This window comes from Lampetra fluviatilis, chromosome 56 (assembly GCF_964198595.1).
Source record: "Lampetra fluviatilis chromosome 56, kcLamFluv1.1, whole genome shotgun sequence".
NCBI lineage: Eukaryota > Metazoa > Chordata > Hyperoartia > Petromyzontiformes > Petromyzontidae > Lampetra > Lampetra fluviatilis.
The window spans coordinates 7,952,302-7,966,818 of record NC_136330.1 but is presented as its reverse complement, the minus strand read 5'-3'; the positions used below and the strand labels follow the sequence as shown (position 1 = coordinate 7,966,818).

The 14,517-nt window shown below is 58.5% G+C and overlaps 1 protein-coding gene across 1 annotated transcript in view; it reads right to left on the bottom strand.

Moving 5' to 3' along the window:
• LOC144950165 (phosphatidylinositol 3,4,5-trisphosphate 5-phosphatase 2A-like) overlaps positions 1-14,517 on the bottom strand; it is a 97,761-nt gene that overhangs the window by 22,500 nt on the left and 60,744 nt on the right. Inside the window, 5 exon segments of the mRNA XM_078880235.1 lie at positions 2,532-2,613; positions 3,308-3,396; positions 4,208-4,307; positions 7,328-7,466; positions 13,338-13,434. Of these exon segments, the coding sequence (XP_078736361.1) occupies positions 2,532-2,613; positions 3,308-3,396; positions 4,208-4,307; positions 7,328-7,466; positions 13,338-13,434 (507 nt within the window).

Sequence of the window (14,517 nt, the reverse complement as noted above, 5' to 3'; positions counted from 1 at the left end):
CGTGGCGACGGTCAATGGAGTGTCAGCAGCCATTTTGCTGGTTGCTATGGTAAAGACAGAGATGGCGGTGGTCAATGGAGTGTCAGCAGCCATGCTGGTGGTTGCTATAGTACCTGCACATATGGCGGTGGTCAATGGAGTGTCAGGAGCAATTTTGCTGGTTGCTATGGTAGCTACAGACATGGCGGTGGTCAATAGAGTGTCAGCAGCCATGTTGGTGGTTGCTATGGTAGCTACACACATGGCAGTGGTCAATGGAGTATCAGGAGCCATGTTGTTGGTTCCAATGCTAGCTACACACATGGCGGAGTTTAATGGAGTGTCAGAAGCCATTTTGCTGGTTGCTATGGTAGCTACACACATGGCGGAGTTCAATGAAGTGTCAGCAGCCATGTTGGTGGTTGCTATGGTAGCTACAGACATGGCGGTGGTCAATGGAGTGTCAGCAGCCATGTTGGTGGTGGCCATGTTGGTGGTGGCAAGGGTTGCTACCCTTTTTGCCACCATACAGCAAACCGGGGCAGTTTTCTTAGTTACTCTAGGCCTATAAGAACTGTGCAGTGTTCTGCAATATAAAGTTCAACACAATACCCCCAGATCTCAGTGCATCCCAATTCCTTCCACCCAAACACAGCAGCCAACTCAAGGACAGGTGGCAAGACGAGTGGTGGCCATTTTGGTGTGGGAGAACCTGCTGGTGGTGGTGGCCATGTTGGTGTGGGTGGCCATGTTGGTGGTGGTGGCCATGTTGGTGGTGGTGGCCATGTTGGTGGTGGTGGCCATGTTGGTGGTGGTGTTGGTGGTGGCCATATTGGTGGTGGTGGTGGCCATGTTGGTGGTGGTGGTGGTGGCCATGTTGGTGTGGGAGGCCCTGCTGGTGGTGGTGACCATGTTGGTGGTGGTGACCATGTTGGTGGTGGTGACCATATTGGTGGTGGTGGCCATGCTGGTGGTGGTGGCATTGGTGGTGGTGGTGGCCATGTTGGTGTGGGAGGCCATGTTGGTGGTGGTGGTGGCCATGTTGGTGGTGGTGGCCATGTTGGTGGTGGTGACCATATTGGTGGTGGTGACCATATTGGTGGTGGTGGCCATGCTGGTGGTGGTGGCATTGGTGGTGGTGGCCATGTTAGTGGTGGTGGTGGTGACCATATTGGTGGTGGTGACCATATTGGTGGTGGTGGCCATGCTGGTGGTGGTGGCATTGGTGATGGTGGTGGCCATGTTGGTGTGGGAGGCCATGTTGGTGGTGGTGGTGGTGGCCATGTTGGTGGTGGTGGCCATGTTAGTGGTGGCCATGTTGGTGTGGGTGGCCATATTGGTGGTGGTGGCCATGTTGGTGGTGGTGGCCATGCTGGTGGTGGTGGCCATGTTGGTGGTGGCCATGTTGGTGTGGGTGGCCATGTTGGTGGTGGCCATGTTGGTGTGGGAGGCCATGTTGGTGGTGGTGGCCATGTTGGTGGTGGTGGCCATGTTGGTGGTGGCCATGTTGGTGTGGGTGGCCATGTTGGTGGTGGTGGCCATGTTGGTGTGGGTGGCCATGTTGGTGGTGGTGGCCATGTTGGTGTGGGTGGCCATGTTGGTGGTGGTGGCCATGTTGGTGTGGGTGGCCATGTTGGTGGTGGTGGCCATGTTGGTGGTGGCCATGTTGGTGGTGGTGGCCATGTTGGTGGTGGTGGCCATGTTGGTGTGGGTGGCCATGTTGTTGTGGGTGGCCATGTTGGTGGTGGCCATGTTGGTGTGGGTGGCCATGTTGGTGGTGGCCATGTTGGTGGTGGTGGCCATGTTGGTGTGGGTGGCCATGTTGGTGTGGGTGGCCATGTTGGTGTGGGTGGCCATGTTGGTGGTGGTGGCCATGTTGGTGTGGGTGGCCATGTTGGTGTGGGTGGCCATGTTGGTGGTGGCCATGTTGGTGTGGGTGGCCATGTTGGTGGTGGCCATGTTGGTGGTGGTGGCCATGTTGGTGTGGGTGGCCATGTTGGTGTGGGTGGCCATGTTGGTGGTGGCCATGTTGGTGTGGGTGGCCATGTTGGTGGTGGCCATGTTGGTGGTGGTGGCCATGTTGGTGTGGGTGGCCATGTTGGTGTGGGTGGCCATGTTGGTGTGGGTGGCCATGTTGGTGGTGGTGGCCATGTTGGTGTGGGTGGCCATGTTGGTGGTGGTGGCCATGTTGGTGTGGGTGGCCATGTTGGTGTGGGTGGCCATGTTGGTGGTGGCCATGTTGGTGTGGGTGGCCATGTTGGTGGTGGCCATGTTGGTGGTGGTGGCCATGTTGGTGTGGGTGGCCATGTTGGTGTGGGTGGCCATGTTGGTGTGGGTGGCCATGTTGGTGGTGGCCATGTTGGTGTGGGTGGTTATGTTGGTAGTGGTGGCCATGTTGGTGTGGGTGGCCATGTTGGTGGTGGTGGCCATGTTGGTGTGGGTGGCCATGTTGGTGGTGGCCATGTTGGTGTGGGTGGCCATGTTGGTGTGGGTGGCCATGTTGGTGTGGGTGGCCATGTTGGTGTGGGTGGCCCTGCTGGGCTCTCGCTCACCGTAGGAGTTGCACACAATGTGCGTCTCAGGGTACGACTTCCACAAGATGCGGTCACACCACGACGGCACATTCACACGCACCTGTGGACAAAGACAAAGATCCCCCGTGTAGTCTCACCAGACTGTTGGGGCAAGTGCTGCGAGCGAGCAGCAGTGGGTGGGTGGCCATCACCACGCTCGGTCGCCTTTGTCTCCCCAGTGGCGATGTTTACTACACCACCGCACCAGGTACTCATTTAAGGCTGCGTTGACCTAGGGGAGGCCCAGGACCGGTTTGGATGTTGGCTGTGAATGCGAACTCGGGTAGCCAGGTGGTGTGGCAGTGGTGGTGTGGTAGGGGTGGTGTGGTAGCGGTGGTGTAGTAGGGGTGGTGTGGTAGGGGTGGTGTGGTAGCGGTGGTGTGGTAGGGGTGGTGTGGTAGAGATGGTGTGGTAGAGGTGGTGTGGTAGAGGTGGTGTGGTAGAGGTGGTGTGGTAGGGGTGGTGTGGTAGGGGTGGTGTGGTAGAGGTGGTGTGGTGTGGGTGGTGTGGTAGAGGTGGTGTGGTAGGGGTGGTGTGGTAGGGGTGGTGTGGTAGGGGTGGTGTGGTGTGGGTGGTGTGATAGGGGTGGTCTGATAGGGGTGATGTGGCCATAACGGTGTGACCGTGGTGGTGTGTCATGGATGGTGTGACCTTATCGGTGTGGACGGAGTGGCGTGGCAGCATGGTCACAGTAGTGTGGGCAAGATGGTGTGGCCGAGTGTTGTGTGGCCGAGTGTGGTGTGGCCGCCCCTCACCCCGGTGGTCTTGAACTTCTGCCAGGCGTAGGAGTCGCGGGTGCCGCGCTCGTATCTGTACGTGGGGGGGAAACTGATGTCCTCCTCATCTAGGGGATGACATCAACGTCGTCATCATCATCGTCATCATCGTCATCATCGCCATCATCGCCGCCGGCATCATCAACATCATCAAGACGAACACCGTCAACAACATCACGCAGGGACACACGGGGAGAGACGGAGACACACGGAGAAAGACGGAGACACACGGACACTCACAGGGGACGCGTGGGGACACACAGGGGGGACACGTTGGGACACACAAGGGGGACACAGAGACACGTGGGGGGACACGGGGACACGTGGACACACGGGGACACCCGAGTAGACACGTGGATACCCGGGTAGACACGGGGATACGTGGGGACACACAGGGGGGACACGTGGGGACACACAGGGGGGACACGTGGGGACACACAAGGGGGACACGGAGACACAGAGACACACAGGGGGGACACGGAGACACGTGGGGGGACACGGGGACACGTGGACACACGGGGACACCCGAGTAGACACGTGGACACCCGGGTAGACACGGGGATACGTGGGGACACACAGGGGGGACACGTGGGGACACACAGGGGGGACACGTGGGGACACACAAGGGGGACACGGAGACACAGAGACACACAGGGGGGACACACGCAAGGGGGACACGGAGACACGTGGGGGGACACGGGGACACGTGGACACACGGGGACACCCGAGTAGACACGTGGACACCTGGGTAGACACGGGGACACGGGGGGACACACAGGGGGGACACGTGGGGACACACAAGGTGGACACGGAGACACAGAGACACACAGGGGGGACACACACGGGGGGGACACGGGGACACGGGGCGGGGAGACTCACTGAAGCGCAAGAAGATCTTGCTCTTCTCCCTCTCCAGGTTGAGCTGATCCACCTTGAGCAGCGCATCAAACTCCTTCTTGTTGATGTGCGCCATGATCTCCTGCAGCGCGGCGGGGGGCATGCCGGTTACGCGGCGCGTGCGACTCCGTCCCGCTGTGTGCACCGCTGTGAGTACCGCCGAGTGTACCGCCGTGTGTACCGCTGTGTGTACCGCTGTGTGTACCGCTGTGAGTACCGCTGTGTGTACCGCCGTGTGTACCGCCGAGTGTACCGCCGTGTGTACCGCTGTGTGTACCGCTGTGAGTACCGCCGAGTGTACCGCCGAGTGTACCGCTGTGAGTACCGCTGTGTGTACCGCTGTGTGTACCGCTGTGAGTACCGCTGTGAGTACCGCTGTGTGTACCGCTGTGAGTACCGCTGTGAGTACCGCTGTGTGTACCGCTGTGAGTACCGCCGAGTGTACCGCCGAGTGTACCGCTGTGAGTACCGCTGTGTGTACCGCTGTGTGTACCGCTGTGAGTACCGCTGTGTGTACCGCTGTGAGTACCGCTGTGTGTACCGCTGTGAGTACCGCTGTGAGTACAGCTGTGTGTACCGCTGTGAGTACCGCCGAGTGTACCGCTGTGAGTACCGCTGTGTGTACCGCTGTGTGTACCGCTGTGAGTACCGCCGAGTGTACCGCTGTGAGTACCGCTGTGTGTACCGCCGAGTGTACCGCTGTGTGTACCGCTGTGTGTACCGCTGTGAGTACCGCTGTGAGTACCGCTGTGTGTACCGCTGTGTGTACCGCTGTGTGTACCGCTGTGTGTACCGCCGAGTGTACCGCTGTGAGTACCGCTGTGTGTACCGCTGTGTGTACCGCTGTGTGTACCGCTCTGAGTACCGCTGTGTGTACCGCTGTGTGTACCGCTGTGAGTACCGCCGAGTGTACCGCTGTGAGTACCGCTGTGTGTACCGCTGTGTGTACCGCTGTGAGTACCGCTGTGAGTACCGCCGAGTGTACCGCTGTGAGTACCGCTGTGTGTACCGCTGTGAGTACCGCTGTGAGTACCGCTGTGTGTACCGCTGTGAGTACCGCTGTGAGTACCGCTGTGTGCACCGCTGTGAGTACCGCTGTGTGTACCGCTGTGTGTACCACTGAGTACCACTGTGAGTACCACTGTGTGTACCACTGTGTGTACCGCTGTGTGTACCGCTGTGAGTACCGCTGTGTGTACCGCTGTGTGTACCACTGTGAGTACCACTGTGTGTACCACTGTGTGTACCACTGAGTACCACTGTGTGTACCGCTGTGTGTACCGCCGAGTGTACCGCTGTGAGTACCGCTGTGTGTACCGCTGTGAGTACCGCTGTGTGTACCGCTGTGTGTACCACTGTGAGTACCACTGTGTGTACCACTGTGAGTACCACTGAGTACCACTGAGAGTCCCGCTGTGTGTACCGCTGTGAGTACCACTGTGAGTACCACTGTGTGTACCGCTGTGAGTACCACTGTGAGTACCACTGAGTACCACTGTGAGTCCCGCTGTGTGTACCACTGTGAGTACCACTGTGTGTACCGCTGTGAGTACCACTGTGAGTACCACTGAGTACCACTGTGTGTACCGCTGTGTGTACCGCTGTGTGTACCGCTGTGTGTACCACTGTGAGTACCACTGAGTACCACTGTGAGTCCCGCTGTGTGTACCGCTGTGTGTACCACTGTGTGTACCGCTGTGAGTACCGCTGTGAGTACCGCTGTGTGTACCACTGAGTACCACTGTGTGTACCGCTGTGAGTACCGCTGTGAGTACCGCTGTGTGTACCGCTGTGAGTACCACTGTGTGTACCGCTGTGAGTACCACTGTGTGTACCGCTGTGAGTACCGCTGTGAGTACCGCTGTGTGTACCGCTGTGAGTACCACTGTGTGTACCGCTGTGAGTACCACTGTGAGCACCGCTGTGTGTACCGCTGTGAGTACCACTGTGTGTACCGCTGTGAGTACCGCTGTGAGTACCGCTGTGTGTACCACTGAGTACCACTGTGTGTACCGCTGTGAGTACCGCTGTGAGTACCGCTGTGTGTACCACTGAGTACCACTGTGTGTACCGCTGTGAGTACCGCTGTGAGTACCGCTGTGTGTACCACTGAGTACCACTGTGTGTACCGCTGTGAGTACCGCTGTGTGTACCACTGAGTACCACTGTGTGTACCGCTGTGAGTACCGCTGTGTGTACCACTGAGTACCACTGTGTGTACCGCTGTGAGTACCGCTGTGTGTACCGCTGTGAGTACCGCTGTGAGTACCGCTGTGTGTACCACTGAGTACCACTGTGTGTACCGCTGTGAGTACCGCTGTGAGTACCGCTGTGTGTACCACTGAGTACCACTGTGTGTACCGCTGTGAGTACCGCTGTGTGTACCACTGAGTACCACTGTGTGTACCGCCGTGTGTGCCGCTGTGAGTACCACTGTGAGTACCACTGAGTACCGCTGTGAGTACCGCTGTGTGTACCACTGAGTACCACTGTGTGTACCGCTGTGAGTACCACTGTGAGTACCGCTGTGTGTACCACTGAGTACCACTGTGTGTACCGCTGTGTGTACCGCCGTGTGTACCGCTGTGAGTACCACTGTGCGTACCACTGAGTACCGCTGTGTGTACCGCTGTGAGTACCACTGTGTGTACCACTGAGTACCACTGTGAGTACCACTGTGAGTACCGCTGTGAGTACCGCCGTGTGTACCGCCGTGAGTACCGCTGTGAGTACCGCTGTGAGTACCGCTGTGAGTACCGCTGTGTGTACCGCTGTGAGTACCGCTGTGTGTACCGCTGTGTGTACCGCTGTGTGTACCACTGTGAGTACCGCTCTGTGTACCGCTGTGAGTCCCGCTGTGAGTACCGCTGTGTGTACCACTGTGAGTACCGCTCTGTGTACCGCTGTGTGTACCGCTGTGAGTCCCGCTGTGTGTACCGCTGTGTGTACCGCTGTGAGTACCGCTGTGAGTACCGCTGTGTGTACCACTGTGAGTACCGCTCTGTGTACCGCTGTGAGTCCCGCTGTGAGTACCGCTCTGAGTACCGCTGTGTGTACCGCTGTGTGTACCGCCACGGTGAGTGTCACCGTGGTGACGCTCACCTGCACGTCCATGTCGAGACGGTAGTTGAGGTCTCCGAACCAGAAGAGGTGCGTGAAGCGGCTGGTGATGTCAAAGGAGCTCAGCCGCTTGTCGCCCAGCGACAGGAAGCGCAGGATGTCCAGGTAGTTCTGGTTACGTCTGTGCACACACAGAGACCACGAGTCGAGTGAGTGAGTGGAGTGAGTGGAGTGAGTGAGTGGATGAGTGGAGTGAGTGGGGTGAGTGAGTGAGTGGAGTGGAGTGAGTGGAGTGAGTGAGTGGGGTGAGTGAGTGAGTGGAGTGGAGTGAGTGGAGTGAGTGAGTGAGTGGAGTGAGTGAGTGGAGTGAGTGAGTGGAGTGAGTGGAGTGAGTGAGTGAGTGAGTGGGGTGAGTGAGTGAGTGGAGTGGAGTGAGTGGAGTGAGTGAGTGGAGTGGAGTGAGTGGAGTGAGTGAGTGGAGTGAGTGAGTGAGTGGAGTGAGTGGGGTGAGTGAGTGAGTGGAGTGAGTGAGTGGAGTGAGTGGGGTGAGTGAGTGGAGTGAGTGGGGTGAGTGAGTGGAGTGAGTGGAGTGAGTGGAGTGAGTGGAGTGAGTGAGTGAGTGGAGTGAGTGGAGTGAGTGGGGTGAGTGAGTGAGTGGAGTGGAGTGAGTGAGTGAGTAAGTAGAGTGAGTGGAGTGAGTGAGTGAGTGAGTGGAGCGAGTGGAGTGAGTGAGTGAGTGGAGTGAGTGAGTGAGTGAGTGAGTGGGTGAGTGAGTGAGTGAGTGGGTGGGTGAGTGAGTGAATGGAGTGAGTGGAGTGAGTGAGTGAGTGGAGTGAGTGAGTGAGTGAGTGAGTGAGTGGGTGAGTGAGTGAGTGAGTGGAGTGAGTGGAGTGAGTGAGTGAGTGAGTGAATGGAGTGAGTGGAGTGAGTGAGTGAGTGGAGTGAGTGGAGTGAGTGGAGTGAGTGAGTGAGTGAGTGAGTGGAGTGAGTGAGTGAGTGGGTGAGTGAGTGGAGTGAGTGAGTGAGTGGGTGAGTGGAGTGAGTGAGTGAGTGAGTGGGTGAGTGAGTGGAGTGAGTGAGTGGGTGAGTGAGTGAGTGGAGTGAGTGAGTGGGTGAGTGAGTGAGTGGGTGAGTGAGTGAGTGGAGTGAGTGGGTGAGTGGAGTGAGTGAGTGGAGTGAGTGGAGTGAGTGGAGTGAGTGAGTGAGTGGAGTGAGTGAGTGAGTGAGTGGGTGAGTGAGTGGAGTGAGTGAGTGAGTGGGTGAGTGGAGTGAGTGGAGTGAGTGAGTGGGTGAGTGAGTGAGTGGAGTGAGTGGGTGAGTGGAGTGAGTGAGTGAGTGGAGTGAGTGAGTGGAGTGAGTGGAGTGAGTGAGTGAGTGAGTGGAGTGAGTGAGTGGAGTGAGTGGAGTGAGTGAGTGAGTGGGTGAGTGAGTGAGTGGAGTGAGTGGGTGAGTGGGTGAGTGAGTGAGTGGAGTGAGTGAGTGAGTGGGTGAGTGAGTGAGTGGAGTGAGTGGGTGAGTGGGTGAGTGAGTGGAGTGAGTGGGTGAGTGGGTGAGTGAGTGAGTGGGTGAGTGGCTGAGTGGAGTGAGTGAGTGAGTGAGTGGAGTGAGTGAGTGGAGTGAGTGGAGTGAGTGAGTGAGTGGGTGAGTGAGTGAGTGGAGTGAGTGAGTGAGTGGGTGAGTGAGTGAGTGGAGTGAGTGAGTGAGTGGGTGAGTGAGTGAGTGGAGTGAGTGGGTGAGTGGGTGAGTGAGTGAGTGGAGTGAGTGGGTGAGTGGGTGAGTGAGTGAGTGGGTGAGTGAGTGAGTGAGTGGAGTGAGTGAGTGGGTGAGTGAGTGGAGTGAGTGAGTGAGTGGGTGAGTGAGTGAGTGAGTGGAGTGAGTGGAGTGAGTGAATGAGTGAGTGGAGTGAGTGAGTGAGTGAGTGAGTGGGTGAGTGAGTGAGTGAGTGGGTGAGTGAGTGAGTGGAGTGAGTGGAGTGAGTGAGTGAGTGGGGTGAGTGAGTGAGTGGAGTGGAGTGAGTGGAGTGAGTGAGTGGAGTGAGTGAGTGAGTGGAGTGAGTGGGGTGAGTGAGTGGAGTGGAGTGAGTGGAGTGAGTGAGTGGAGTGAGTGGGGTGAGTGAGTGGAGTGAGTGGGGTGAGTGAGTGGAGTGAGTGGGGTGAGTGAGTGGAGTGAGTGGAGTGAGTGGAGTGAGTGGAGTGAGTGAGTGAGTGGAGTGAGTGGAGTGAGTGGGGTGAGTGAGTGGAGTGGAGTGGAGTGAGTGAGTGGAGTGGAGTGAGTGGAGTGAGTGAGTGAGTGGAGTGAGTGAGTGGAGTGAGTGAGTGAGTGGAGTGAGTGAGTGAGTGGGTGAGTGAGTGGAGTGAGTGAGTGGGTGAGTGGAGTGAGTGAGTGGAGTGAGTGAGTGAGTGAGTGGAGTGAGTGAGTGAGTGAGTGAGTGAGTGGGTGAGTGAGTGGAGTGAGTGAGTGGGTGAGTGGAGTGAGTGAGTGAGTAAGTAGAGTGAGTGGAGTGAGTGAGTGAGTGGAGTGAGTGGGTGAGTGAGTGAGTGAGTGGATGTCCAGGTAGTTCTGGTTACGTCTGTGCGCACACAGAGACCACGAGTCGAGTGAGTGAGTGGAGCGAGTGGAGTGAGTGAGTGAGTGGAGTGAGTGAGTGAGTGAGTGAGTGGGTGAGTGAGTGAGTGAGTGGGTGGGTGGGTGAGTGAGTGAATGGAGTGAGTGGAGTGAGTGAGTGAGTGGAGTGAGTGAATGAGTGAGTGGGTGAGTGAGTGAGCGAGTGGAGTGAGTGGAGTGAGTGAGTGAGTGAATGGAGTGAGTGGAGTGAGTGAGTGAGTGGAGTGAGTGGAGTGAGTGAGTGAGTGAGTGGAGTGAGTGAGTGAGTGGGTGAGTGAGTGGAGTGAGTGAGTGAGTGGGTGAGTGGAGTGAGTGAGTGAGTGAGTGGGTGAGTGAGTGGAGTGAGTGAGTGGGTGAGTGAGTGAGTGGAGTGAGTGAGTGGGTGAGTGAGTGAGTGGGTGAGTGAGTGAGTGGAGTGAGTGGGTGAGTGGAGTGAGTGAGTGGAGTGAGTGGAGTGAGTGGAGTGAGTGAGTGAGTGAGTGGAGTGAGTGAGTGAGTGGGTGAGTGAGTGGAGTGAGTGAGTGAGTGGGTGAGTGGAGTGAGTGGAGTGAGTGAGTGGGTGAGTGAGTGAGTGGAGTGAGTGGGTGAGTGGAGTGAGTGAGTGAGTGAGTGGAGTGAGTGAGTGGAGTGAGTGGAGTGAGTGAGTGAGTGAGTGAGTGGAGTGAGTGAGTGGAGTGAGTGGAGTGAGTGAGTGAGTGGGTGAGTGAGTGAGTGAGTGGAGTGAGTGGGTGAGTGGGTGAGTGAGTGAGTGGAGTGAGTGAGTGAGTGAGTGGTGAGTGAGTGAGTGGAGTGAGTGGGTGAGTGGGTGAGTGAGTGGAGTGAGTGGGTGAGTGGGTGAGTGAGTGAGTGGGTGAGTGGGTGAGTGGAGTGAGTGAGTGAGTGGAGTGAGTGAGTGGAGTGAGTGGAGTGAGTGAGTGAGTGAGTGGGTGAGTGAGTGAGTGGAGTGAGTGAGTGAGTGGGTGAGTGAGTGAGTGGAGTGAGTGAGTGGGTGAGTGAGTGAGTGGAGTGAGTGGGTGAGTGGGTGAGTGAGTGAGTGGAGTGAGTGGGTGAGTGGTGTGAGTGAGTGAGTGGGTGAGTGAGTGAGTGAGTGAGTGGAGTGAGTGAGTGGGTGAGTGAGTGGAGTGAGTGAGTGAGTGGAGTGAGTGAGTGAGTGGAGTGAGTGGAGTGAGTGGAGTGAGTGGAGTGAGTGAGTGGGTGAGTGAGTGAGTGAGTGGGTGAGTGAGTGAGTGGAGTGAGTGGAGTGAGTGGGTGAGTGAGTGAGTGAGTGGAGTGAGTGAGTGAGTGGGTGAGTGGAGTGAGTGAGTGAGTGGAGTGAGTGAGTGGAGTGAGTGGAGTGAGTGAGTGGAGTGAGTGAGTGGAGTGAGTGGAGTGGAGTGAGTGAGTGAGTGGGTGAGTGAGTGAGTGGAGTGAGTGAGTGAGTGAGTGAGTGGGTGAGTGAGTGAGTGAGTGGGTGAGTGAGTGGGTGAGTGGAGTGAGTGAGTGGAGTGAGTGGAGTGAGTGGAGTGAGTGAGTGAGTAGGTTAGTGAGTGGAGTGAGTGAGTGAGTGAGTGGGTGAGTGAGTGAGTGAGTGGAGTGAGTGGAGTGAGTGAGTGGGTGAGTGAGTTAGTGAGTGGAGTGAGTGGGTGAGTGGAGTGAGTGAGTGGAGTGAGTGAGTGGAGTGAGTGGAGTGAGTGGAGTGAGTGAGTGAGTGGGTGAGTGAGTGAGTGGAGTGAGTGGGTGAGTGGGTGAGTGAGTGGGTGAGTGAGTGAGTGAATGGGTGAGTGAGTGGGTGAGTGAGTGGAGTGAGTGAGTGAGTGTGTGGAGTGAGTGAGTAGAGTGAGTGAGTGAGTGGAGTGAGTGGAGTGAGTGAGTGGAGTGAGTGGAGTGAGTGAGTGAGTGAGTGGAGTGAGTGAGTGAGTGTAGTGAGTGGGTGAGTGAGTGAGTGAGTGAGTGAGTGAGTGAGTGGAGTGGAGTGAGTGAGTGAGTGGAGTGAGTGGAGTGAGTGAGTGGGTGAGTGAGTGAGTGGAGTGAGTGAGTGGAGTGAGTGAGTGGAGTGAGTGGAGTGAGTGAGTGGAGTGAGTGGAGTGAGTGGAGTGAGTGGAGTGAGTGAGTGGAGTGAGTGAGTGGGTGAGTGAGTGGAGTGAGTGGAGTGAGTGAGTGAGTGAAGCATGCTCACCATTGCACTACCGCTCCCCACAAACACACACACACACCGTTGCACACACACAGATCCCCCGTGTAGCCTGTAACAGACTGTTTGGGGCAAGTGCTGTTTGCGAGTAGCAGCTATGAAGGCCAACACGGCACACGAGGGGGTGGGTGGCCAGCGCCACGCCCGACCGCCTTTGTCTCCCCAGTGGCGATGTTTACACACTCCACCAGGTACTCATTTGAGGCTGAGTAGACCTAGGGGAGGCCCAGGACCGGTTCAGATAATCGTCACTGGTGTTGGCCGTGAACGGGAATCCAACTCGGGTCGTCGGGTTCGTAGTGCAGTGCTGCTACCCAATAGACTACCGCTCCCCCCACATGCACAATGCACACGCAGACACATACACACGGACGCACACATACACACACACACACACGTACACATGTACACAAGCGCAGACACACGCACACACGCACACATACACACAAACACACACATACACATGTACACACGCACAGACACACGCACACATACACACAAACACACACATACACATGTACACACGCACAGACACACGCACACATACACACAAACATACACATGTACACACGCACAGACACACGCACGCACGGACATATACACACACACACAGACGCGGCGAGCGGTCAGCTTGCTGTGGTGTCAGGGGAGGGGGGGAGGGGAGGCCGGTCAAAGGTCACCACCACTACTACTATCACCACTACTACCACCACCACTACCACCACTACTACTACCACCACCGCAACCACCACCACCGCCACCACCACACAGCCACCACCACCACCGCCACCACCACCACCGCCACCAACGCCACCGCCACCAACGCCACCGCCACCACCGCCACCACCACACCGCCACCACCACACCGCCACCACCACACCGCCACCACCACCACACCGCCACCACCACCACACCGCCACCACCACCACCGCCACCACCGCCACCGCCACCACCGCCACCGCCACCACCGCCACCACCGCCACACCGCCACCACCACCACCACCGCCACCACCGCCACCGCCACCACCACCACCACACCGCTACCACCACACCGCCACCACCACCACCGCCACCACCACCACCGCCACCACCGCCACCACCGCCACCACCGCCACCACCGCCACCACCGCCACCACCGCCACCACCGCCACCACCACCACCACCGCCACCACCGCCACCACCACCACACCGCCACCACCACCACCGCCACCACACCGCCACCACCACCACCGCCACCACCACCACCACCACCACCGCCACCACCACCGCTACTACTACCTGTGCGTCTTCTCGTTGCCCGAGGTGAGGTGACAGTTGACGAAGCCGAAGGAGGTTCCTCCAAACACGAAGGACACGCCCACCGCTCCCTTGTTGCCTGGCAACAGCCACACGGGGTACGGGCGAGGGTTAGAGGGCGAGGGTTAGAGGGCGAGGGTTAGGGGGTGAGGGTTAGGGGGCGAGGGTTAGGGGGCAAGGGTTAGAGGGCGAGGGTTAGGGGGTGAGGGTTAGGGGGCGAGGGTTAGGGGCGAGGGTTAGGGGCGAGGGTTGGGGGGGCGAGGGTTGGGGGAGAGGGTTAGGGGGCGAGGGTTAGGGGGCGAGGGTTAGGGGGCGAGGGTTGGGGGGCGAGGGTTGGGGGGCGAGGGTTAGGGGCAAGGGTTAGGGGGCGAGGGTTGGGGGGCGAGGGTTAGGGGGCGAGGATTAGGGGGCTAGGGTTGGGGGGCGAGGGTTGGGGGGAGAGGGTTAGGGGGCGAGGGTTGGGGGGCGAGGGTTAGGGGGCGAGGGTTGGGGGGCGAGGGTTGGGGGAGAGGGTTAGGGGGCGAGGGTTAGGGGGCGAGGATTAGGAGGCTAGGGTTGGGGGGCGAGGGTTAGGGGCGAGGGTTAGGGGGCGAGGGTTGGGGGAGAGGGTTAGGGGGCGAGGGTTAGGGGGCGAGGGTTAGGGGGCGAGGGTTAGAGGGCGAGGGTTAGAGGGCGAGGGTTAGGGGCGAGGGTTAGGGGGCGAGGGTTAGGGGGCGAGGGTTAGAGGGCGAGGATTAGAGGGCGAGGGTTAGAGGGCGAGGGTTAGAGGGCGAGGGTTAGAGGGCGAGGGTTAGAGGGAGAGGGTTAGGGGCGAGGGTTAGGGGGAGAGGGTTAGGGGGCGAGGGTTAGGGGGCGAGGGTTGGGGGGCGAGGGTTGGGGGGCGAGGGTTGGGGGGCGAGGGTTAGAGGGCGAGGGTTAGAGGGCGAGGGTTAGGGGCGAGGGTTAGAGGGCGAGGGTTAGGGGGCGAGAGGGCGAGGGTTAGAGGGCGAGGGTTAGAGGGCGAGGGTTAGAGGGCGAGGGTTAGAGGATGAGGGTTAGAGGGCGAGGGTTAGAGGGCGAGGGTTAGAGGGTTAGGGGGAGAGGGTTAGGGGGCGAGGGTTAGGGGGCGAGGGTTAGGGGGCGAGGGTTGGGGGGCGAGGGTTGGGGGGCGAGGGTTGGGGGG